Source organism: Chlorocebus sabaeus, chromosome 12, assembly GCF_047675955.1.
Source record: "Chlorocebus sabaeus isolate Y175 chromosome 12, mChlSab1.0.hap1, whole genome shotgun sequence".
Lineage (NCBI taxonomy): Eukaryota > Metazoa > Chordata > Mammalia > Primates > Cercopithecidae > Chlorocebus > Chlorocebus sabaeus.
In genome coordinates this window covers 34,869,957-34,893,248 of record NC_132915.1, presented here as the reverse complement: position 1 = coordinate 34,893,248, position 23,292 = coordinate 34,869,957, and the positions used below count along the sequence as shown (strand labels likewise).

The 23,292-nt window shown below is 41.4% G+C and overlaps 1 protein-coding gene and 1 long non-coding RNA gene across 4 annotated transcripts in view; one reads left to right on the top strand and one right to left on the bottom strand.

Moving 5' to 3' along the window:
• Positions 1-1,421, bottom strand: part of RIC1 (RIC1 homolog, RAB6A GEF complex partner 1) — a 153,744-nt gene extending 152,323 nt beyond the window's left edge. For all 3 annotated transcript variants that reach the window (XM_007969325.3, XM_073021563.1, XM_007969326.3), the window contains exon 1: positions 678-1,421. In XM_007969325.3, coding sequence (XP_007967516.3) covers positions 678-821 — 144 coding nt within the window. In that variant the 5' untranslated portion in view covers positions 822-1,421. The remainder of the gene's footprint in view (positions 1-677) is intronic.
• Positions 467-18,998, top strand: LOC140712928 (uncharacterized). Its single transcript, XR_012094775.1, has 4 exons — positions 467-560; positions 14,078-14,222; positions 16,250-16,406; positions 17,653-18,998. It is a non-coding gene; the product is annotated as an uncharacterized lncRNA (long non-coding RNA).
• The last annotated feature ends 4,294 nt before the right edge of the window (positions 18,999-23,292 follow it).

The window sequence follows — 23,292 nt, the reverse complement described above, 5'->3', positions numbered from 1 at the left end:
GTGTCATAACTGGGGGTTGTGCGGACAGATTTGAGTTCTACTTCCGCTCCTTTAACCCCCTACTCCGAAGAGTCCAAGAGCAGCAGCAAAGAAAAAGACCAACTCGAAAGTGGGGAAGGGATGTTGGGGTTAAAGAGGGGAGTTAAATAACCAGACCTTTAGTGAAGAATAAAGAATTCAGGCTGTAGTTTCCAGAAATAATTTATTACAGGCCTGTAAAGTCTGGCGCTGGGTAAAGCCCAAGAGGCTTTCCCTAACTCCAAAACAACGACCTTTAAAGGGAGGGAGGGTTGGGGCACCATAGCGGCCGGATTTCTAATTGTGGAAAGTTTAAACAAATTTGTTCCTCGGAGAATGGGGGAAGGGAGGGAAGAACAAGTCTGGGCTCGGCCGGGGAGCGTGCGGAGTCTGCACGGCGCGGCCGTCGGTTCAACGTGGGGAAGCTCAGGGATTTTCGGCAGCAGCGACTTCATCCACCCCGGACCGCCGGCTGGAGGACGTGCCCGGAGCCGGCGGGTACGTGCTGCCAAGTCGGTGGAACGAGGACGCGGACGGCGAAGGTAGGTGGGTCTGGCGCGAAGGGGCAGTGGTCCCGGGAGCTGGGTGGAAGTTAGGGGTGGGACGGCGCCGGGGGGCCGGGGAGGCAGCGGCGAAAGGCGGCGGGCGGCTCTACTTACTCGGCTGTACCAGATGCTGAGGCGGGCCGCGGCCAGCACGGCGAAGAAAGCCCTCTGCGGGTCGGACTGAACGTGGAAAGGCTCCTCGGCCGGGCTACCCAGAGGGCACAGCAGCCTCTTGGGCCAGCCGCTCAGAAAATACATGGTCCGTGCGGAGCCACAGACGCCGGGGCCCCGGGCCCCCGGCTCCCAGCTGCGTCCGTCACACTCAGCGGCCCCGGGCTGGTAGCCCGCCTCCCACACCGCCACCGGCCGAGTCGGCGGCGGCGGCGGCTGCAGCTCGGGGCATCTGCCCGCTGGCCTGGCCGGGCCGGGCCGACGCGAGGCTGCGCGACGAAGGCACCCCTAAGCTGAAGGGGCCGAGTGTGGGGGAGGGAAGGGGAGGGAGAGTAGGCACAGAGAGAGGGCGGGAGGAGCGCGGAGGCCCGCCCCGGCCCCGCCCCTTCCTCAGGCCGCGCGGGCGTCACCACGCCGCGCCGCGTGGGTCGGGACGGGGAGGGCCGGCGCGCGCGCTCTGGAGACTCCTGCAGTCCCCATAGCTGTATCCTGAAGCTCAGCCTAAGCCTCGCCCGCGGCTGCCGGGCTGCGTCGGCACTTCTGCTCACTGGCCTCGCACTTGCTCCTCTCCCTAGCAAGCTCCAGGGTTTTGCCGGGAGGACCTGGGCAACGGCCTGAGACTCCGAGGCAAGTGGGCGAGTCCAAGGATAACGCAGCAGCAAGGCGACTGGGCCCGTGGAACACGCCCTGGCCTGGCCAAATTGGACCTCCCTTCCGGATTGGCGGGGTCTCGGTGGGGGCGGGCCGGATGCCGGGGAGCTGGAGTCACGTGACGCCCTGCGCGGATTCCCACTCTGGGCTGCTGGCCTACTATGGCTGTAGAGGGCGGTAGGGGCTTTTACCGTGTGAGCGCCTTTAATGCCGGGGTCTGCAGTGAGAGCTGGTGATGAAGCTCCTGCCGGTATAGAGCTTACATCCCTAAGGGAGCGTTTATTTAGTCAGTAAATAAACCACTCACCATGAAAGTATTAAGTTCTGTCTTCTGCCTTTCAGGAGTTCTAAATCTGTGTCTGAAATCGGTTTCCATTCGTCTGAGCCTCTACCAGCCATGACTTTAGATAGGAGGAGGTTATCTCTTTCGTGCTGCAAAAGGCTTGGACTTAGTTTTAGAACTGGAAGGGACTGGTGACAGCTTAGGTCCATATTTAGCTTTTGGACTCCAGGTATCACCTTAACTGTAACTTTCAACGGATTGACCCAGTGGTAACGTCTGAATAGAAGGAGGGTTGAGGGGATGTGGTGTGGAATGGGGAAGGAGGAGTCTCAAATAGAAGAAAGATTTGCTTCTCATTGTCTACTTTTTTTGTTACAGTTTGAATTTTTACATATGTTTGTATTACTTTTTCAATTAAGCCAGGTTTAAAAACTGAACCCACATTAAAAAGTAGCAATATAGGCGGGGTGCGGCGGCTCACGCCTGTAATCCTAGCATTTTGGGAGGCCGAGGTGGGCAGATCACTTGAGGTAAGCAGTTCGAGACCAGCCTGGCCAACATGGTGAAACCCCGTCTTACTGAAAATACAAAAATTAGCTGGGTGTGGTGACAGATGCCTGTAATCCCAGTTACTCGGGAGGCTAAGTCAGGAGAATTGCTTGAACCTGGGAGGCGGAGGTTGCAGCGAGCCAAGATCCCGCCACTGCATTCTAGCCTGGGCAACAGAGTGAGACTGTCTCAAAAAAAAAAAAAAAAAAAAGCAACATAAACAGAAAAAAAGGAAACAGAGGAACTTAATTCATATTAGATATAGCATTGTAGCTGGTATTCATAACAAAATATGTAACTTTCTGTAATTTTTCTAAACATTCACCGCATTCCCTAGAAGGTGATTATAGAACCCTGGATTCCTCAAATGAAGGTTGAAACTGCCTCACCACTCACCAGCCTGTTGTGATCAGATTGTCTCCTTGGCGTCTACCCTCCCACAGTCCAACACAGCAGCCTGGAACATAGTAAACATAGTAAGCTGGCAATATTTGTCAGACAAACCGTGGATGAAACCCTGATCCAGCTGAGCTACATCATTAGACAAAGAGGCCCAGAGAGGTTTCTTAACTTGCCAATTTAAAATTGTAGAATAACAAAGTTGCATCATACTTTCATCTTAGATTCAGTTATGCACTTGGCAGAAAGAGAGAGGAAATGAAAATATTCTAGTGCAACAATTCTGCTGGCAGTGTTACTGAATGTTTGTCCCAGCTGTCTCTCAGAGAGTCTTTGTTCCCATGTGTCTCTCAAGCCTGTCATACTGTGCTCATGGGCAATTTAAGGAACTTCTAAGCAATTTTTATTGCACTTAATTTTAACCTTGCTGACTTTAGAAGCTAATTCCTCTGCCACACTCCTGTGTAGTACTTAAGATTCACGAAATAATTTCAGATGCTTGTCTTGATTTAATTCACAGTAAACATTCAAGGTGGGTGACGTTGGTGTGATGTTGTTATTCTCACTTTCTTAAGTGAGGAAACATGACAAGTGTGGTAGATGTGCCTGAAGTCACATGGCCTGAAAAGAACTGATATTCTTTGTACAGATCCAGTGTGATTTCTTTTTTTCTTTTCTTTTCCTTTTTTTTTTTTTTTTAGTTGGAATTGCACTCTTGTTGCCCAGGTTGATGTGCAGTGGTGCCATCTCAGCTCACTGCAACCTGCACCTCCTGGGTTCAAGCAATTCTCCTACCTCAGCCTCCAGAATAGTTGGGATTACAGGCATGCACCACCATGCCCAGCTAATTTTGTATTTTTAGTAGAGACGGGGTTTCTCTGTGTTGGTCAGGCTGGTCTGGAACTCCTGACCTCAGGTAATCCACCCACCTTGACCTCCCAGAGTGCTGGGATTACAGGCATGAGCCACCGTGCCCAGGCTCCAGTGTGATTTTTTTAAAATGTAAAGTTTGGCTGGGCACGGTGGCTCACACCTGTAATCCCAAAACTTTGGGAGGTCAAGGCAGGCAGATCACGAGGTCGGGAGTTCGAGACCAGCCTGGCCAATATGGTGAAACCCTGTCTTTCTTCTAAAAAAAAAATACAAAAATTAGCCAGACATAGTGGCATTCACCTGTTGTCCCAGCTACTCCGGAAGCTGAGGCAGGAGAATTGCTTGAACCCGGGAGGCGGAGGTTGCGGTGAGCCGAGATCCCGCCACTGCACTCCAGCCTAGGTGACCGAGTGAGACTTTGTCTCAGGAAAAAAAAAAAAAAAAATTTAAGGCTTATGGCAACCCTGCATCAAGTAAGTCTATTAGTGCCGTTTTTCCAACAGCGTATGCTCTTTAGGCTGAACTAAATTGTGGTAATTGCTCTGGACAGTGAGAGGGAGACGGGAAAAACCTCTAGGTCTTTCTCCCTGCTGGGGAGAAAAGGAAATATCTGACTCTCCAAAACCCCATACTTGAGAGTTCCCCCATTGTGACAAAAATGTTATTGGCTGGATTTTTCAACTTTCTTTTTCTTTTTTTTTTTTTTGAGACAGAGCATTGCTTTGTCGCCCAGGCTAGAGTGCAGTGGTGCAATCTTGGCTCACTGCAACCTCCGCCTCCCGGGTTCAAGTGATTCTTGTACCTCAGCCTCCTGAGTAGCTGGGACCAGCTGCCCCACCATGCCTGGCTAGTTTTTGTATTTTTAGTAGAGATGGGGTTTCATCATGTGCCAGGCTAGTCTCCCAACTCCTAGCCTCAAATGATCCACCAGCTTCGGACTCCTAAAGTGCTGGGATAACAGGTGTGAACCACCGTGCCCGGCTTCAACTTTCAAATACCATATTTTAACTTCATTTTGTACAATATACTAACAGTTCCCATGCCTTAGGTCTTCCTTTTTCTACCAGCTTCCCCCACCACTCTAGTCAAAATTTTTGGACTCTGTTCTAAGATTAAGCTTACGATAAAAGTTAATAGGGGGCTGGGCAGTGTAATCACGCCTGTAATCTCAGCACTTTCGGAGGCCGAGGTAGGCAGATCACTTGAGCCCAGGAGTTTGAGACCAGCCTGGGCCACATGGTGCAACCCTGTCTCTACAAAAAATTAGCCAGCACTGTGGCATACATACTGTGGTCCCAGCCCTTCAGGTGGCTAAGGCAGGAGAATTGCTTGAGCCCGGGAGGCAGAGGTAGCAGTGAGCCAAGATTGTGCTATTGCACTCCCACCTGACTGACAGGAACGAAATCCTGTCTCAAAAAGGTGCATGTTTTCATCTATGAAACTTATAAACTTTTTAAATTACAAGAACTAATGTTGGTAAGAGTACACATAAGAAACAGGGATACATTTATACACTCTTGATGGAAGTGTAATTTGGTCCTTTTTTTTTTAATCCAAGGTTTGTGGTAACCCTGTGTTGAGCAAGTCTGTTGGCACCATTTTTTCTAATAGTATATGCTCACTTCATGGTTCTGTATCACATTTTGGTAATTCTTTCAATATTTGAAACTTTTTCATTATTAGTATATGTGTTGTGATGATTTGTGATCAGTGGTCTTTGATATAACTATTGTAATTATTTTGTGGTGTCATGTACCACATCTATGTAGGATGGAGAACTTAAGCGATAAATGTTGTGTGTGTTTTGACTGTTCCATCAACGGGCAGTTCCTCTGTCTCTCTCCCTTGCTTTGGGCTTCCCTATCCCCTGAGATGCAACAATATTGAAATTAGGCCTGTTAATAACCCAACAATAGCCTCTAAGTGTTCAAGTGAAAGGAAGAATCCCATCTCTCACTTTAAGTAAAAAGCTGGAAATGGTTAAACTAAGTGAGGAAGGCATGTTGAAAGCAAAGCTAGGCCAAAAGCTAGGCCTCTTGTACCCAATAGCCAAGTTATGAATGCAAAGGAAAAAAAATTCTTAAAGGAAATTAAAAGTGCCACTCTGGAGGACATAGGAATGATAAAGCAAAACAGCCTTGTTGCTGACCTGGAGAAAGTTTTAATGGTCTGGATAGAAGATCAAGCAAGCCACAACATTCTCTTAAACCAGACGCAGTGCCTCATGCCTGTAATCCCAGCACTGTGGGAGGCTGAGACAGGAGGATCACTTGAGCCCAAGACTTTGAGACCAGCCTGGGCAATATAGCAAGACCCCATTTCTTTTTTAAAAAACAGTTTTAATTAGCTAGGTGTGGTGGTGTATACCTGTAGTCCTAGCTACTTGGGAGGCTAAGACAGGGGGATCACTTGAGCCCAGGTGTTCCAGATTACAATGAGCTATGTGCGCCACTAGACTGGGTGACAGAGTGAGACCCTGTCTCTAAAATGAAGCAAAAAACAGTTTTTAAAAAGCATTCCCTTAAGCCAAAGCCTGGGCCTGAGCAATGCCCTAGCTCTCCTCAATTCTGTGAAGCCTATGAGAGGCAGAAGAAACACTTGAAGCTAGCAGAGGTTGTTCATGAGGTTTACCAAAAGAAGCTGTGTCCATAACAAAAGTGCAAGGTGAAGTAGCAAGTGCTGATGTAGAAGCTACAGCAAGTTATCCAGAAGATCTAGCTAAGATCTTTGATAAAGGTGACTACATTAAACAACAGATCTTCAGTGTAGACGGAACAGCCATCTATTGGAATAAGATGTTATCTAGGACTTTCATAGTTAGAGAGGAAAAGTCAATGCTTGGCTTCAAAACTTCAAAGGACAGGCTGACTCTCTTGTTAGTGGCTAATAATGCTGGTGACTTTTTTGGTCTAAGCCAGTGCTCATTTACCATTCCTAGAATCCTAGGGCCCTTAAGAATTATGTCAAGTCTACCTTGTCTGTCCTCTGTAAATGGAACAGCAAAGCATGGATGTCAGCACATCCGTTTCCAGTGTCGTTTATTGAATATTTTAAGCTCTTGTTGGGAACTACTACTTGGAATGAAAGAGTCCTTTAAAATTTTTACTGTTCACGGACAGCACATCTAGCCATCCAAGAGTTCTGATGGAGACATACAAGGAGATTAATGCTGTTTCCTTGCCTGCTAATGCAGTATCCATTCTGTAGCCCATGGACCAAGGAGTAATTTTGACTTTTAAGTCTTCTTATTTAAGAAATACATTTCATAACGCTAGAGCTGCTATGAAATGCAGCTGTACATAGTGAATCTGCTATACATAGTGATTCCTCTGATGAATCTGAGCAAAGTAAATCTAAAACCTTGTGGAAAGGGGCTGGGCATGGTGGCTTATGCCTGTAATCCCAGCACTTTGGGAGGCTGAGGTGGGCGGATCACCTGAGGTCAGGAGTTCAAGACCAGCCTGGCCAACATGGTGAAACCTTGTCTCTACTTAGAAATACAAAAATTTGGCTGGGTATGGTGGCTCGTACCTGTAATCCCAGCACTTTGGGAGGCCGAGGTGGGTGGATCACCTGAGGACAGGAGTCCAAGACCAGTCTGGCCAACATGGTGAAACCCTGTCTCTACTAAAAAATACAAAAATTAACCAGGTGCGGCTGGGCACAGTGGCTCACGCCTGTAATCCCAGCACTTTGGGAGGCCGAGGCGGGTGGATCACAAGGTCAGGTGATCAAGACCATCCTGGTTAACACGGTGAAACCCCATCTCTACTAAAAATACAGAAAGAATTAGCTGGGCCTAGTGGTGAGTGCCTGTAGTCCCAGCTACTCGGGAGGCTGAGGCAGGAGAATGGCATGAACCTGGGAGGTGGAGCTTACAGCGAGCCGAGATCGCGCCACTGCCCTCCAGCCTGGGTGACAGAGCGAGACTCCATCTCAAAAAAAAGAAAACAAAAAAAAAAAAGCCAGGCATGGTTTCGGGCACCTGTAATCCCAGCTACTCAGGAGGCTGAGGCAGGAGAATAGCTTCAACCCGGGAGGCAGAGGTTGCAGTGGGCTGAGATCGCGCCACTGCACTCCAGTCTGGGCAACAATAATGAAACTCTATCTCATAAACAAAAATTAGCCGGGTGTGGTGGCACACACCTGTAGTCCTAGCTACTGTGGAGACTAAGGCACAAGGATCCCTTGAACCCAGCAGGTGGAAGTTGCAGTGAGCAAGATTGTACAACTGCACTCCAGCCTGGGCCATAGAGTGAGACTCCGTCTCAAATAAATAAATAAATAAATAAAATAAAACCTTCTGGAAAGGAGGTTTAGATGCCAGTCTAGATGCCATTAAGAACATTCATGATTAATGGAAGGAGGTCAAAATGTCAGTATTAACAGGAATTTGGAATAATTTGCTTCTAATCCTTATGAGTGACTTTGAGGGGTTCAAGACTTCATGTAGGAAGTCACTTCAGAAGTGATGGGAATAGCAAGTGAAAAAGAATTGAAACAGCCTGAAGATGTGACTGAATTGCTACAATCTCATGATAAAACTAATGGATGAGCAGTTGCTTCTTATTGATTAGCAAAGAAAGTGGTTTCTTGAGATGGAGTGTTCACCTAGTTAAGATGCTGTGAACATTGATGAAATGACAAAAGTTTTAGAATACTACATAAGCTTAGTTGATAAAGCAGTGACAGGGTTTGAGAGGATTGACTCCAATTTTGAAAGAATTTCTACTATGGTTTAAATGCTATCAAACACCATCACATGCTACAGAAAAATTATTCATGAAAGGAAGAGTTCATCAATGGGTCAAATTTTATTGTTTTCTTATTTTAAGAAATTGCAGCCGGGCACGGTGGTGCATGCCTGTAATCTCAGCACTTTGGGAGGCCAAGGCAGGCAGATCACGAGGTCAAGAGATCGACACCATCCTAGCCAACATGGTGAAACCCCGTCTCTACTAAAAATACAACAATTAGCCAGGCGTGGTGGCACCCGCCTGTAGTCCCAGCTACTTGGGAGGCTGAGGCAGGAGAATCGCTTGAACCTGCAAGGCGGAGGTTGCAGTGAGCTGAGATCACGTCACTGCACTCCAGCCTGGCGGCAGAGGAAGACTCCATCTCAAAACAAAAACAAAAACAAAAAAAACTTGCAACCTTCAGCAACCACCACCCTGATCAGTCAGCAGCCATCAACATGGGACAAGACCCTCCAGCAGCAAAGAGATTACTATTTGCTGGATGCTCTGAAGATCATGAGCATTTTGTTAGCAATAAAATGTATATATGCACACACACACACACACACACACACACACACACACACACACACACACATTTTGAGATGGCATCTCGCTCTGTCACCCAGGCTGGAGTGCAGTGGTACGATCTCAGCTGACTGCAACCTCCACCTCCCAGGTTCAAGCGGTTCTCCTGCCTCAGTCTCCTGAGTAGCTGGGATTACAGGTATATGCCACCATGCCTGGCTAATTTTTGTATTTTTAGTAGAGATGGGGTTTCATCATATTGGCCAGGCTGGTCTCAAACTCCTGACCTTGTGATCTGCCCACCTCGGCCTCCCAAAATGCTGGGATTACAGGCATGAGCCACCGTGCCCGGCCAATGAGGCTCTTTTATACCACTTTTACTACACTTAAAGGATCATTTCTCGACTAGTGACTCTATCATCTTTACCGATTAACTGGACGTCCAGTGGTGCCCAAATTTTCAGGGACTAACATGGGCATGGGCAAAATCTTGCCTTGTTAAGGTTAATGGTGTTGTAAATTGTTAACTATTGCATTTAGGTTGGGCATGGTGGCTCATCCCTGTAATCCCAGCACTTTGGGTGGCCAAGGCAGACAGATCACTTGAGGCCAGGAGTTTGAGACCAGCCTGGTCAATATGTTGAAACCCCGTCTCTACTAAAAATACAAAAATTAGCCAGGCATGGTGGCGCGCACCTGTAGTCCCAGCTACTTGGGAGGCTGAGGTAGGAGAATTTCTTGAACCTGGGAGACGGAGGTTGCAGTGAGCTGAGATTGCGCCACTGCACTCCAGCCTAAGTGACAGAGGGAGACTTTGTCTTTAAAAAAAAAAAAAAAAAGAGCCTCATTCAGTTTAAGTTTGCATGAAATATGATACATACTCTTACTACATTCAGGCCATATGAGTAAATTATACATCCTTCAAAATTATATTTATACTTTTTGTCTTTCATTTACTTATGACCATTTACTCAATGTTCTATTTTTAACATGTTGGCATTTTCTTTGTTTCATTATTCCAGTTATTAATGGTTGCATTTTCTGGAATCTCTTCTTATTAAACTTGGGCAAATATAGCATACATTTGAAAAGAACAGATCAAAAGAGAACTTCTGAAGGAAATTCCATCCAATCAAGCAAAGAACCATTCAGTGTGTCAGTATTCAATAATCTCCCAAAACCTTTGTCTCCTGTCTCACAATGACACTGTCAGCTTCAAGAACAGGAAAACATCATCAGAGGCTTCTTCCTAGAGACTACAACCCCATGCTTTCCTTCCAGCATTGCCCCAACCGCTCCAATTGGGTCCTCCTTCTTCATAGGTTCACCTTTTCTTTGCTCTTTGTCTTAGTTTTGGTTCCCCCAGAAGCCAGATCCCAAGACATTAATACGTACACAAGTAGTTTACTTGGGTAGTGATCTCAGGAAATACGGGCAAGGGAAGTGAGACAAAGAGGGAAGGCAATCAATGAAAAGGGTGTGTTTTCAAGTGGTTTAGTACTATAAATAATGGACTTAATCCCTCTGGAGAATTTTGGGTACCAGTGTAAAATTCATGCCTCTTGAGTTATTCTACCAGAGTAGCAAAGGAGCTGAAGTATTTATACCCCAACTCCTATCAATCATTAGTTAAAGGCTGCACTTAAGGCATTACATCTCCTCAAACCTATGCTCACACATAGAGCTCCAGTCACCAGAGAAGGCCATTAAGCAAGATGGTCCAGCTGCTGGCACTTGGTAAGGCTCAGGAGACATGGGCAGGGCACCAACTATATCTACTACACTGCTATCTGAGATCCCAATCTAGTACACTAGGACCCATGACTAAAAGCCAGGGATTACAAAATAGGAAAGAAGATCAAAGCCTCTGGAGTCAGACTGATTGGTTTCAAAACCTGATTTCTTAATCTCTCTAAGTTTCAAAATTCCATAGAGGATTGTTACGGGGATTGAATAACGTAATCCGTGTAAAAGTATCCAGTATTGTGACTAGCACGTACTACATATTCCCAAAAATACTAGTTAATAATGTTAACACCTGATCCCCTCATGGAGACATAAAACTGAACAGGATCTACTTTGTTCTCTGTCCAGATTGCCCAGCGGGGACCCAGCAATTCCAGTTTTGCTACTGGCACTGCATTTACACTGGTGTCAGTGAGCAGAACTGATGAAATGACTGGACCTCAGTTAAAGTAGTCATAAAGACATGGCCAGATGGAGCCTTGAATTATCATCAATGCAGAGTGGGTTGCTTCAAGCTGCATGGGGCTCTATGGAGTACAGAAGAGTAGATGGATCTCCTAAGGAAGGAATAGGTTCTAGAGCAAGCCTACCTGGTCGTCCAACTTAGCCTCTTCACACTATTTTCCTACCCAGCCACTCAGACAGTCTTTAATTTTTTTTAATGTTTATGAGAAAAAGGGAGAAAAGAACTAGTACTTATCCTTCTCAATATCAAGTTCTAACACAGCAATATAACTGCTCTTTCAGTAAGCAAAGTATTTTTGGAATTCCGTAGTTCAAATGAAATTACATGGTTCACATGCTCAAGGCATTTTTTTCCAAATGGTTTTCATTCCCAGTAAAGACCAGACTTTTGGAAAAACTCAAACTTTCATTAAAGTTCAGCCATGCAGGATATAAAAGCTGGGTGGATCCGCTTTGATTTTGCTTTGTTGCTAACCATTTCCGCTTAACTGACAGCAAGAACAGATTTTTGGAAGAGAATGCAAAGGGCATGGAGAGGCCTGTGACACCACATAAAAATTCTAACAAAAGAAAACTTAGAGAAGAAAATTTACCATATTTTCCAAACAGCAGAAAACACTAATTTTTCAATTTTAATATAGTATCTGAAATAAATATATAGCAAATGTATTTCAGTACAATTTGGTATTTTTCTAAATCACTGATCATGAAGACTACAGTTGAAATACCAAATTTTAAAAAACACTTAGCCACTAATATTTATAGACCCCTAATGAAAATATTGCCTTCTCCTGGAAAACCAAACATCATATGTTCTCACTCATTAGTCGGAGATAAGCTATGGGGATGCAAAGGCATAAGAATGACACAATGGGCCAGGCGCGGTGGCTCAAGCCTGTAATCCCAGCACTTTGGGAGGCCGAGGCGGGCGGATCACAAGGTCAGGAGATCGAGACCATCCTGGCTAACATGGTGAAACCCGGTCTCTACTAAAAAATACAAAAAACTAGCCGGGCGTGTTGGCAGGCGCCTGTAGTCCCAGCTACTCGGGAGGCTGAGGCAGGAGAATGGCGTAAACCCGGGAGGCGGAGCTTGCAGTGAGCTGAGATCTGGCCACTGCACTCCAGCCTGGGCGACAGAGCGAGACTCTATCTCAAAAAAAAAAAAAAAAAAAAAAGAATGACACAGTGGACTCTGGGGACTCAGAGGAAGGGTGGGAAGCGGGTGACGGATAAAAGACTACAAATTGGGTGCAGTGTCTACTGCTCGGCAGATGGGTGCACCAAAGTCTCACAAATCACCACTAAAGAACTTATGTAACCAAACATCACCTGTTTCCCCAAAACCTATGGAAATCAAAAATTAAAAAATAAAAATATGGGAAAGTGCTTTGTACATGTCAAAAAAAAATGTTGCCTTTCTTAATAAAGATAAACACTTCTCCCAAATGTTCACTGGAAGGAGAATCTCCACATGGGGAAGAATAGCTAGATCTTATATCCCGCTAATTTTGTCTACCCTTAGCCTGTGGGGGAAGACACTATTCCCCTCTTTACTATTGGTCTAAGACCAGACAGTGGACTGGTTTGATCCCAAGAACACTCCCTAATAAACTTCCTTCACCCCAATCTCTGTCCAGACTCTGCTTCACTGAGAACCCAATTTGTGGCAGTTACCCATGGCCAAGGTACATACACCTTAACACTTCAACTCCCCAAGTCTAGACCCAGAAGAGTAAGAACAAGAAAAAAAGCAACTTATTGACTGTGTGTGGAAGTGGCTTTGTTCAATTGATTGGTGGTGTTAATGATCACTTCTTTACAGGAGGAAGTTAGCCTCTCTCTTTTGAGGTTTCTACATGATAACCATATTGGAAAATAACCCAATAGGTACAATATCCATAAAATTGTGGGTTGTGGGGGCATTTTGTTATACACTATCTTAGAGTCCAAATCAGTTAATAGAAAAGGGAGAGTGACAATATTATTGCATAGAAACAAAAGAAGTACTGATACATCTCACTTTGTAAAGAAAGAAACATATTTCAGAAAAAGCTATGAATCATATTTTTATCTTAAATTTTATTTTAAAGTTAGTAATGAAATGCACCATCTAAAGATTTTTAGGACATAGTTTTTGCAGAGAACAACTTAAAAATTTACATTATTACCTTCCAATTTGTTATTTTGTGAAACTAAAAATGCTAAAAAAAATTTTTATCTTTTTCTTTACCAAAAGAGTTTCCGACTCCTCAAAATTTATTTTTATCATCTAAAATGATAAATGATTAAAATTTTTTTATCATTTAAAAGTGATAAATACTCTATTTTAAATCACTGAGATGATTTATAATAAAGTATTATTGAAAATCTAAATACCACAGTAAAACACTTCATATAAAATTACATTCAACTCTAATCAGTTTCTTTTGGCCCAATATTTTTAGATAAAGAAATTACTTCAAGTTGCATATGATATAAATGTTCTTGAGATTAGCCAAACTTTTTCACAGTACTGGAACTTTGTTGTATTATTATTACTCAAATTCATTGACAAAGAGTTATTATCTCCCTAACAGAATTTTATTTCTAAGGCTATGTTTTGATAATGGTTTTAACATTCATCCTGGATGAGTGGCTAAGAATCTGGAAATGAAAATTAGGAATGTACTTATCCTCTTCTGCCAAAGAGTGTTTTCTTTTTCCCCCAGATTAGTAGTCACAGAGTAACCATGGATTATGGTTACCAAATTGGTACCAAATTTGGATTTTATATGGAGAACTTGGCCTTAGCTCAAACGCAGCAGTTCACATTTAAATAAAATGAATATTTAGATGCTGTGCTCAAATTTAGATAAGATTATATTGTAGTGAATCAGTCTTAAGATCACATCTATTTGCAGTGGAATGAGGAATTTCCTTTGGAGAATAATTAGTAGAACTATTACTGCAAAGCTACCTAAGCCCTCTTATGTGATATGATCAGAGGCAATTGGCAAAAGAACATGAGTCAAAAATATCCCTCGGAGAGCCTGTACCCAGATCCAAAATACTGACATGCACTTTCTTATGAAGGGTTTCAGATGCATAAGACTTTTTTTTTTTTTTAAACAGGTTTCTAGGTAACAAGTCACTTGACTTCTCTGGGCCTCTTAAACTTCCCATATGAAAATAGACCAGATGAACCTGGAGAAACATTTTCTGCCTGACATGGAAGGTGAAAGTGAAGAAATTAGCTGTATTTCCTAACACTCAGGAGGTAGGTGCAGAGCCCATAGCTCCCCCAGCTCCTCTGGATCTTATGCTTCAGCTTCTCTAACTCTTGGGTCAGAGGTGTGTTTAACTCCATGGTAAATGGCACCAGAGGTTTGGAGGTGGTGAGAGACCAATGCAGATTCCAGTCCATCCTCATGGATTCCAGTTTGTCCTCGCTTCCTGCTCTCTACCTCCTGACCACTGGTCCTGTGAACTTCGGTTCCAGCACTAGACACAGAAACAACAGCCTCCCATAGCGAGTATAACCAGCTCCCACAATTGCATACAGTCAAGTCTCTACAATAAAAATAAATCCCTTATGTCAATTTCTCTTAGTAGTTCTACCTCTTTGAACAAACCTTGACTGATTACATTTGGGTTGTCATGTTTTTAACAAAAAGTGCTACTGTGCATATTCATGTTCATATTTTCCGGTACACTTGTGCAAGAATTCCTCTACAATATATACCTGAGCCTACATATTGCTGGATTGTAGAATGTACAGTACTTAACTTTGTAAGATAATGACAAATTGTATTCCAAGGTGGTTGTGCCAATTTATGTTCACACTAGCATTGTTTAAGAGTTCCCCTTGAACTGTCTTTGGGAAAAATTAATATAGTGATATTTCTCTTTTAATTTTTTTTAGAGACAGGGTCTCACTATGTTGCTCAGGTTAGAGTCAAACTCCTAGGCTCAAGTGATTCTCCTACTTCAGCCTCCTAAGTAACTGGGACTACAGACATCCACCCCTGCACCCAGCAGTAATACTTAACTTTAGTTCATCTGAAGAGTATAATATGTTTACTCATCGTAATCTTAATTTGCATTTATATGATCACTGTGAAGTAGAGAATCTTTTCATATTTTTATTCTTCATTCATATTTCCTCTTTTGCAAAATGACTATTCATGCCTCCCTTTTTTGTGGCATTGCTTGTCATTTAATTATTGATAAACAGAAAGAGTTCTTCTTGCATTCTGGAAACAAATCCTTTAGTGTTATATGCAGTGGTGTGCTGAAGCTGGCTTGTATAGTCTCGTCAGAGAGATATGTGTATCTCTTCCTAACTTCATGTTTAGCAACATCATGTTGGTGGCTTGAAATAAATTTTCCACCTTGAAAAGAATCAAACCCAACAAATCATGGCTTTTTTCCTCTCTGCAACGCCAGGTTTTTAAAACATATTTTGGCATACCACTAGTTATATATAGCAGATATCTACTACTGGCTTGTGGCTTGTCTACAAATTCTTGTTTGGAGTATTTTGAAAAACAGAAAGTCAAATTTGTTCATCTCTTCAGTTTTAGATAAGCTTTTTTGGAGTGTTTTGTGTTTTCAGTTTCAGATAAGCCTTTTTCTTGGTATGTGTTTTCTCTACCCCAGGAAACTAAAGACATTGTCCTATAGATGTTTAAAATATCAGCTTTCACATCCAAGTCTTGGATGCATTTAGAATTGACTTATGTATCATGTTGGGTAGGAATCCAATTTCATTTATCCCCATATTCTCCCAGCACCATTTATTGACTAATTCTCCCTTTCTTCATTATATACAATACCACCTCTGTTATAAATGGTGTCCAAATATGTGTGGATCTGTTTCCAGAATCTCTACTATTCCATTAATCCATTTGTGTATTGCAGCATTAATAACACTCTCTTAATTAACTTTGTAATCAAAGTCCTCAAATAGGATAGAGTATACCTCCTATCTTATTCTTCTCCAAAAGAGTCTTTGTTATATTTTTGACCTTTGTTCATCCATATAAATTTTAGAATAAGCTTTTAGGTTCTTGGGAAAAAACACAGTGGGATTTGGCATTAAATTACACTGAATCTGTAGGTCAAATTGGGAAAAACTGGTAACTTTACAACAGAAAGTCTTCCTTTTGAATGTCTTCTTTTATTTATTTCTATAGTAGATCTTCTTTGATGTTTATCAAATAGAGTTTTAGAATTTATTCCATATTGGTCTTCCGTAACTTCATTAGATGTAATTTATACTTTTTTATTGTTATGGTATATTAGTCTTTTCTCATGCTGCTAATAAAAGACATACCAGAGACTGGGTAATTGATAAAGAACAAGAGGTTTAATGGACTCACAGTTCCGCATGGCTGGGGGCGGCCTCACAATCATGGCAGAAGGCAAAGGAGGAGCAAAGTCATGTCTTACATGGCAGCAGGTAAGGAAAGCTTGTGTAGAGGAATTCCCCCTTATAAAACCATCAGATCTCGTGATATTTACTCTCACAAGAATAGCACAGAAAAGACCCACCCCCATGATTCAATTACCTCCCACTGAGTCCCTCCCAGAACGTGGGAATTATGGGAGCTACCGTTCAAGATGAGATTTGGGTGGGGACACAGCCAAACCTATCATATGGTAACCTGCTTTTTTATTTTTTAAATTTTCTGTTTGTTGCCAATGCTTAGAAATATATTTGGTTGTGCATATTGTTCTTCTACTCAGCCATGTTGGTTAGCTTTGTTATTGTTATTATTATTTATTTTATTTCTTTTTGAGACAGAGTTTCACTCTTGTTGCTCAGGCTGGAAGTGCAATGGCATAGTCTTGGCTCACTGCAACCCCTGCTTCCTGGGTTCAAGCGATTCTCCTGTCTCAGCCCCTCGAGTAGCTGGAATTACAGGCAAATGCTGCCACACCCAGTTAATTTTGTATTTTTAGTAGAGATGGGGTTTCTCCATGTTGGTCAGGCTGGTCTCAAACTCCTGACCTCAGGTGATCTGCCCTCCTCGGCCTCGCAAAGTGCTGGGATTACAGGCATGAGACCCTGCATGGCCAGCTCTGTTATTATTACCAATAATTTGCCTGTAGATTTTGTGGGACTTTCTGTATAGAGAATTATATCTTTATGAATGAAGTATATTCCAATACGCCTACCTTTTATTGCTTTTCCCAATCTTTGTACTTTGTTGCTTCTTGTCTTAATGCACTTAGAAAATCCACTATAATGTTGAGTAGAAGTAAATAGGACTTCTAAGTCTTATTCATGATTTTGAAAAGTCTGCTTCTCATTATCTGCTGCATCTTTTGAGATTATCATATTTTTCCCCTTTAATCTGTTAATGCGGTGAATTATATATATGTGTATATATACGTATATGTGTGTGTATGTATATACACACATATACATGTATGTGTGTGTGTATAGATACATATGTATATACGTGTGTATATACGTGTGTATATATACATATATACATGTGTATATACGTGTGTGTATACGTGTGTATATACAACTATATATACGTGTATATACACATACATATGTATGTATATATGTGTGTATATACATATATGTATATATACATATATGTGTATATATACGTGTATATATGTGTATATATATGTGTGTGTGTGTGTCTATATATATGTTTTTGAGACGGACTTTTGCTCTTTTTGCCTAGGCTGGAGTGCAATGGTGCGATCTCAGCTCGCTGCAACCTCCGCCTCCTGGATTCAAGCGATTCTCCTGCCTCAGACTCCCAAGTAGCTGGAATTACAGGCATGCGCCACCACACCTGGCTAATCTTTGTATTTTTAGTGGAGAAAGGGTTTCACCGTGTTGTCAAACTCCTGACCTCAGGTGATTTACCTGCCTTGGCCTCCCAAAGTGCTGGGATTTCAGGTGTGAGCCACTGTGCCTAGTCAGTGAATTGTATTTTTATATTTTCTTTTCTTTAGTATTATTATTATTATTTTTTGAGACAGGGTTTTGCTCTGTTGCCCAGGCTGGAGGGCAGTGGTGCCATCTTGGCTCACTGTTGCCTTCACCTTCCAGGCTCAAGCAATTCTCCTACCTCAGCCTCCCAAGTAGCTGGGACTACAGGCATGTGCTACCATGCCTGGCTAATTTTTGTATTTTTTGAGGGGAGACGGGGTTTTACCATGTTGCCCAGGTTGGTCTCTAACTCTTGGGCTCAAGTAATTCACCCACCTCGGCCTCTCAAGGCACTGGGGCTACAGGTGTGAGCCACCGTGCCTAGCCATATTTTATATTTCCTGATGTTTAACTGCCCTGGCATTTCTGGTTAAACTCAACTTTTTTATGATGTATTATCTATTTGAAATAAACTCCTAATCTTGTTTCATTAGTATTTTATTTGAATTTGTAGCTATGTTTATGAGTGAGATTGGTCCAAAATGTTTCTTTATTGTCCTGTCCTTATTTGGTTTTGCTATCAAGGTTACATTAATATCATTGAGTGAGTTGTGTCATAGTCCCTCTTTTTCAGTTTTATAGGACATTTTTAAAGATTGGAATGATCTCTTTCTTGAAACCTTGGTGTAAGTAATTTATAAACATATCTGGACTAATTATTTTCTTTGTGGGAAGATTTTAAAATATTGATTGCATTTCTTTGGTAGATATAAAACAATTCAGTTTCTCTATTTAGTAAGTTTTCATAAATCATAGTTTTCTAGGAATTTGCCCATTTCACCTAAGTTTTTGACTATGTGGCCTAAATTGATTCAGAGTAGCTCATCTAAAAAAATCTTTGCCTCGTCTGTGATTAGGTCCCTTTTTATTCTAATATTGCTTATTTGTACGTTCTTTTTTTTTTTTCCTCGCTCAATCTCAGCAGAGATTGTTCTGTTTATAAAATAAAACTTTTAATTTTGCGGATTCTTTTTTTGTATCTTTTTTTACCTTTTTCTGAACCTCTGTTTTTATCTTTATCATCTACTTCCTCCTACTTTGATTGTTTTTCTATTTTTCCTCCTAATTTCTTGAGTTAAACACAAAACTCATTAATTTTTAACCTACCTTCTTCTCTAAAACAAGCTTTCAAATTAATAAATTGTCCTTAAAGAACGACTTTAACTGTTTTACAGAACGTGGTAGGTGATATTTTCATTATCATTCAGCTTTTTCATCAGTTTTTCTTTGACACATGAATTACCTACAAGTGTGTTTCCACATTTTTAAATATATAAGAACTTTTACAGATTTATCTTTTGTTATTGCCTCTAAATTACTTTGTGCACAGAGAATGAGGCTATGTTATAATTTCATGAAATTTGCCGTATGGCCTAATAAATGGACAATTTTTGTGATTGCACTATGATGTTTGAGAAAAATAAGTGCATTTGCCAACTGTTGGATGCAGAATTTTTATCTGTCTATTTAATTGTGTTGTTAATTGTGTTGTTCAGATCTTCCATATTGTTAATATCTTTGCTTTGGATGGTCTATCGGTAATTGAGAGATACTGAAAGCTCTCATTGGCAATTTCTCTCTGGAGTTCAGGAAATATTTGCATTATGTATTTGAAACAATTTTTCTAGGTGTAAAACTTTGAAGTTATTATATCACTGACATTTGGAACCTTTATAAAAATCAAATAGTGGCCCCTCTCTAACTCTAATGATACTTATTTTCTTAAAGTCTATTTTGTGTGATTTTTAATACACACTTTAGTTTTTTTTGGTTACTGTTTTCCTGTTACATCTTTCAACCATTTTGTGTCTTACGTTTTAAGTGTTTCTTTTGAAAGAGCATGTAGTTAGAGGTTTTTTGTTTGTTCCCCAATCTGTCTTTCACTGTAAAGTTTAGATTTATGTTGATTATAATTATTAATGTATCTAAACATTTTCTACCACCCCACTTTTAATTTTTATTTGTCCAAATTTTATTTTGCTTTTGCTTTCCCCCTCTTCCTTTATTGCTCTCTTCTTAGTTGATTGGGGTTGGGCTTTTGTTTGTTAAGTTTGTTTTCTTTTTCCATTTTTCTCTCTTCTTTTTAGAAGTTATTTGAATTTTTGTTATCTGAAAATTGACTATAATGACTTAGAAAAATTGCACCGAATATTCTGTATCTGAATAAAAAAACTGCTGCAATGAATTTACATTCATGTGCTAGCAAAGACATTGAAATTGCATATAAGTCCAAATGAAAAGATGTAGAGTCCATTGCAGTCATAGCTGTTCTCTAATAAGCTCACATCTTGTGCTCCCATTACTTAAAGAGGCATAGATTGTCACTATTACTGTATTTTCCACATTATTAAAGTGAAAAGGCTTATTAAAGGACAGAAAATGCCATAGAGAAAATAAGTGAACGTAAAAGATTCACTGCATGAACACCAGACATTTACTGTTGTGCTCACTCCTTTACCAGCTCACTCTTGCCTAATATAATGCAATTATTTCTCATCAAATGAAAGCACAGTGGCTTTCCCTGACCCAAAATAAGGTCAAGAGTTCCTTTATCCATTTTTAGGTGATCTTCATTTCTCTTTTAGTTTAGTCACATTTACCCTTCAATAGATACCCTGTAACTGAAATAGTGGGATATAGAGTTAATTCTTTTAGCACATAAACATGCAATGAAATATTATACAGCAGTGAAAATGGAGTACTATATGTAACAATATTGATATGTCTTACAAACATAATATGAAGTAAAAAAGATAATTTGTGGGAGAATATATACAAGACAATTCCATTTACATAAGTCTGAAAGCACACCAGGGCAGAAGTGGGTCATGTAATTAATATAGCCTGTGTTCTGTTTTGCAAGCAGTGCACCTTGGTTTAGAGTTGTGTCCAACACAAAGAAGAGGAGCTTTTTTTTTCTAATTTGCACAGAGGCTCTGAATGGGCTTCCTATGACTCTGGGTATATGTAGAGGTATTGGTAATATTCTAATTCTTATATTTGGTGATGGGTTCATGACTTTTATTTTGTAATTTTGTTACCTCAGACCTACTAGTTTGCTTCCCTAGAGTCAGTTATTGTTAACAGTTGCTTGTATATGCATCCAAAGATACCCAGTGCTTTGGAAGCATAGATAAATGTATATTTGTGCTTTTGTACAAAACACAGTAGAAGCATTCTATGACATTGTATTGGATCTTTTTTTTTTTCCTACTTAACGCTATGTCTTAGAATTGTTCTATGGTCACAAATATAGATATACCTCATTTCTAAAATGGCTATGCAGCATTCCATCTATATTATGTGCCATAATTTATTTAACTTGTCTTCTGTTGATGAGACATTTCAGTTGTTTCCCATCTTTTGCTTTTATGAACAATGCTGCAATGAACATTCCATTATGGGTATTTTTGCCCACACGTGTGATTATATCCATAGGATAAATTCCTAGGAGTAAAAGCGCTGGGCCAGATGGAATGTACTTTGACATATAGTACCAGATTGTTTTTAAAAGCTGTAACACCAATTTATTCCCTTGTTAACACAGGGAGTGCTCATTTCTCTCACAGAAATATCATACATTGTTGTTGTTGTTCATTTGATAAGTTAAAAGGAATAGCCAATCACTGTGTTTATTTTCTATTAAGAAAAGAAGATTGATCATAAAAGTTATTTTAAAAATCTTCAGGGGTTCAAAGGAGGTAGAAACATCTGTTTGAGAATGAGAGGCAGGGAAATTCTCAGAGGAGGTAGCCTTTAAGCAGGCCCTGTAATAATATGTAGAACTATGACAGCTGAGATGAAGGCAGGTGGCAGAGTGTTCAAGGTGGAGAGTGTGGTATGTAAGGGCAGAAGGTGGGAAATTGTTTTACAAGTAACCTAGTTTGTCTAAAGCAGAGTGAGCACATCCTGAGTAGTGACAAGAAGTGTACTAGAAATCAAAAGCTACCTAGTAGGCAGCAAACAATCACTTAAGTAGGGGCTTCTAGCCTTGATTGCCCATTACAACAACTGGAAGGTTAAAAAATATATATTGATGTTAAGTACCTCTCCAGACAGATTATATTAGAGTCTCCAGTAGGAGCTTTCTCCCCAGGGGACATTATTTGTAGCCAGGGCTGAGAATGACTGCATTAAGGACAAATGGACTAGGGAGTAAAAGGCTCAAAAGTGGGCTTACAGAAGATTTAGAGTTGTGGATCACATGCTGTTTACCTCTAAATTTATTTAATAATTTGAAATATGGGAAAAAATTTGTTCAAAATTTAATTTAGATAAATTTCCACTATAGTTTAAAATGATAACTATTCTATGTCTCAGAATAATTAATTTTGGCTGGGTGTGGTAGCTCATTCCTGTAATCCCAGCACTCTGGGAGGTCATGGCGGGTGGATCACTTGAGGTCAGGAGTTCGAGACCAGCCTGGCCAATATGGTGAAACCCCGTCTCTACTAAAAATAGAAAACTTAGCTGGGTGTGGTGACCGGGGCACCTGTAATCCCAGCTACTGGGAAGGCTGAGGCAGGAGAATCACTTGAACCAGGGAGGTGGAGGTTGCAGTGAGCTGAGATGGTGCCACTTCAGCCTGGGCGACAGAGCAGGACTCCATCTCAAATAATAATAATAATAATAATAATAATAATAATAATAAATTTTTTTTCTTTCAGGGTATAGGATCATTTACCAGGTGGGTGTAATTCACAGTGAAAACTGCTCATACATCAGTGATTTGACGCAGTGGTTTGACTGCCCCAGAATTCCCCTAGAATGAGATGGTTCTCAGGGCTTGGTGAAGCGTCGCCTTGACACTAGGTGGAGCCATGGACTGTGATTAGGTGAAAAACTGCCGCTCCAAAGAAACTGAGGTAGAATTTGAAGAGGGGAGGAGACTTGGAAAGCATGTGCGCTGGTCCCTCGTTTATATTTTACTTTTTAATTTCTCTTTTGTGTGTGCAAAATTTTCTTCTTCTCTTCTCTGCTCTTTTCTCCTTTCTTGTCTTTTATTTTCCTTTCTGTTTTTTCCGGAGTTTTACTTTTGTTGCCCGGGCTGGAGTGCAATGGCGCCATCTTGGCTCACTGCAACCTCCGCCTCCCGGGTTCACGCAATTCTCCTGCCTCAGCCTCCCAAGTAACTGGAATTACAGGTACCCGCCACCCCACCTCGCTGTTTTGTATCTTTAGTGGAGATGGGGTTTCACCATGTTTGTCTTGCACTCCTGACCTCAGATGATCCGCCCACCTCGGCTTCCCAAAGTGCTAGGATTACAAGCTAGCACTTTGTGCCACCGGGCCCGGCCATTTTCTACTTTTCAAATAAGTTACATTTTTATATAGTTCTAAGTTTACAAAGTGAAAATGCTGTACTGTCTGTGAAGTGGATATTCTC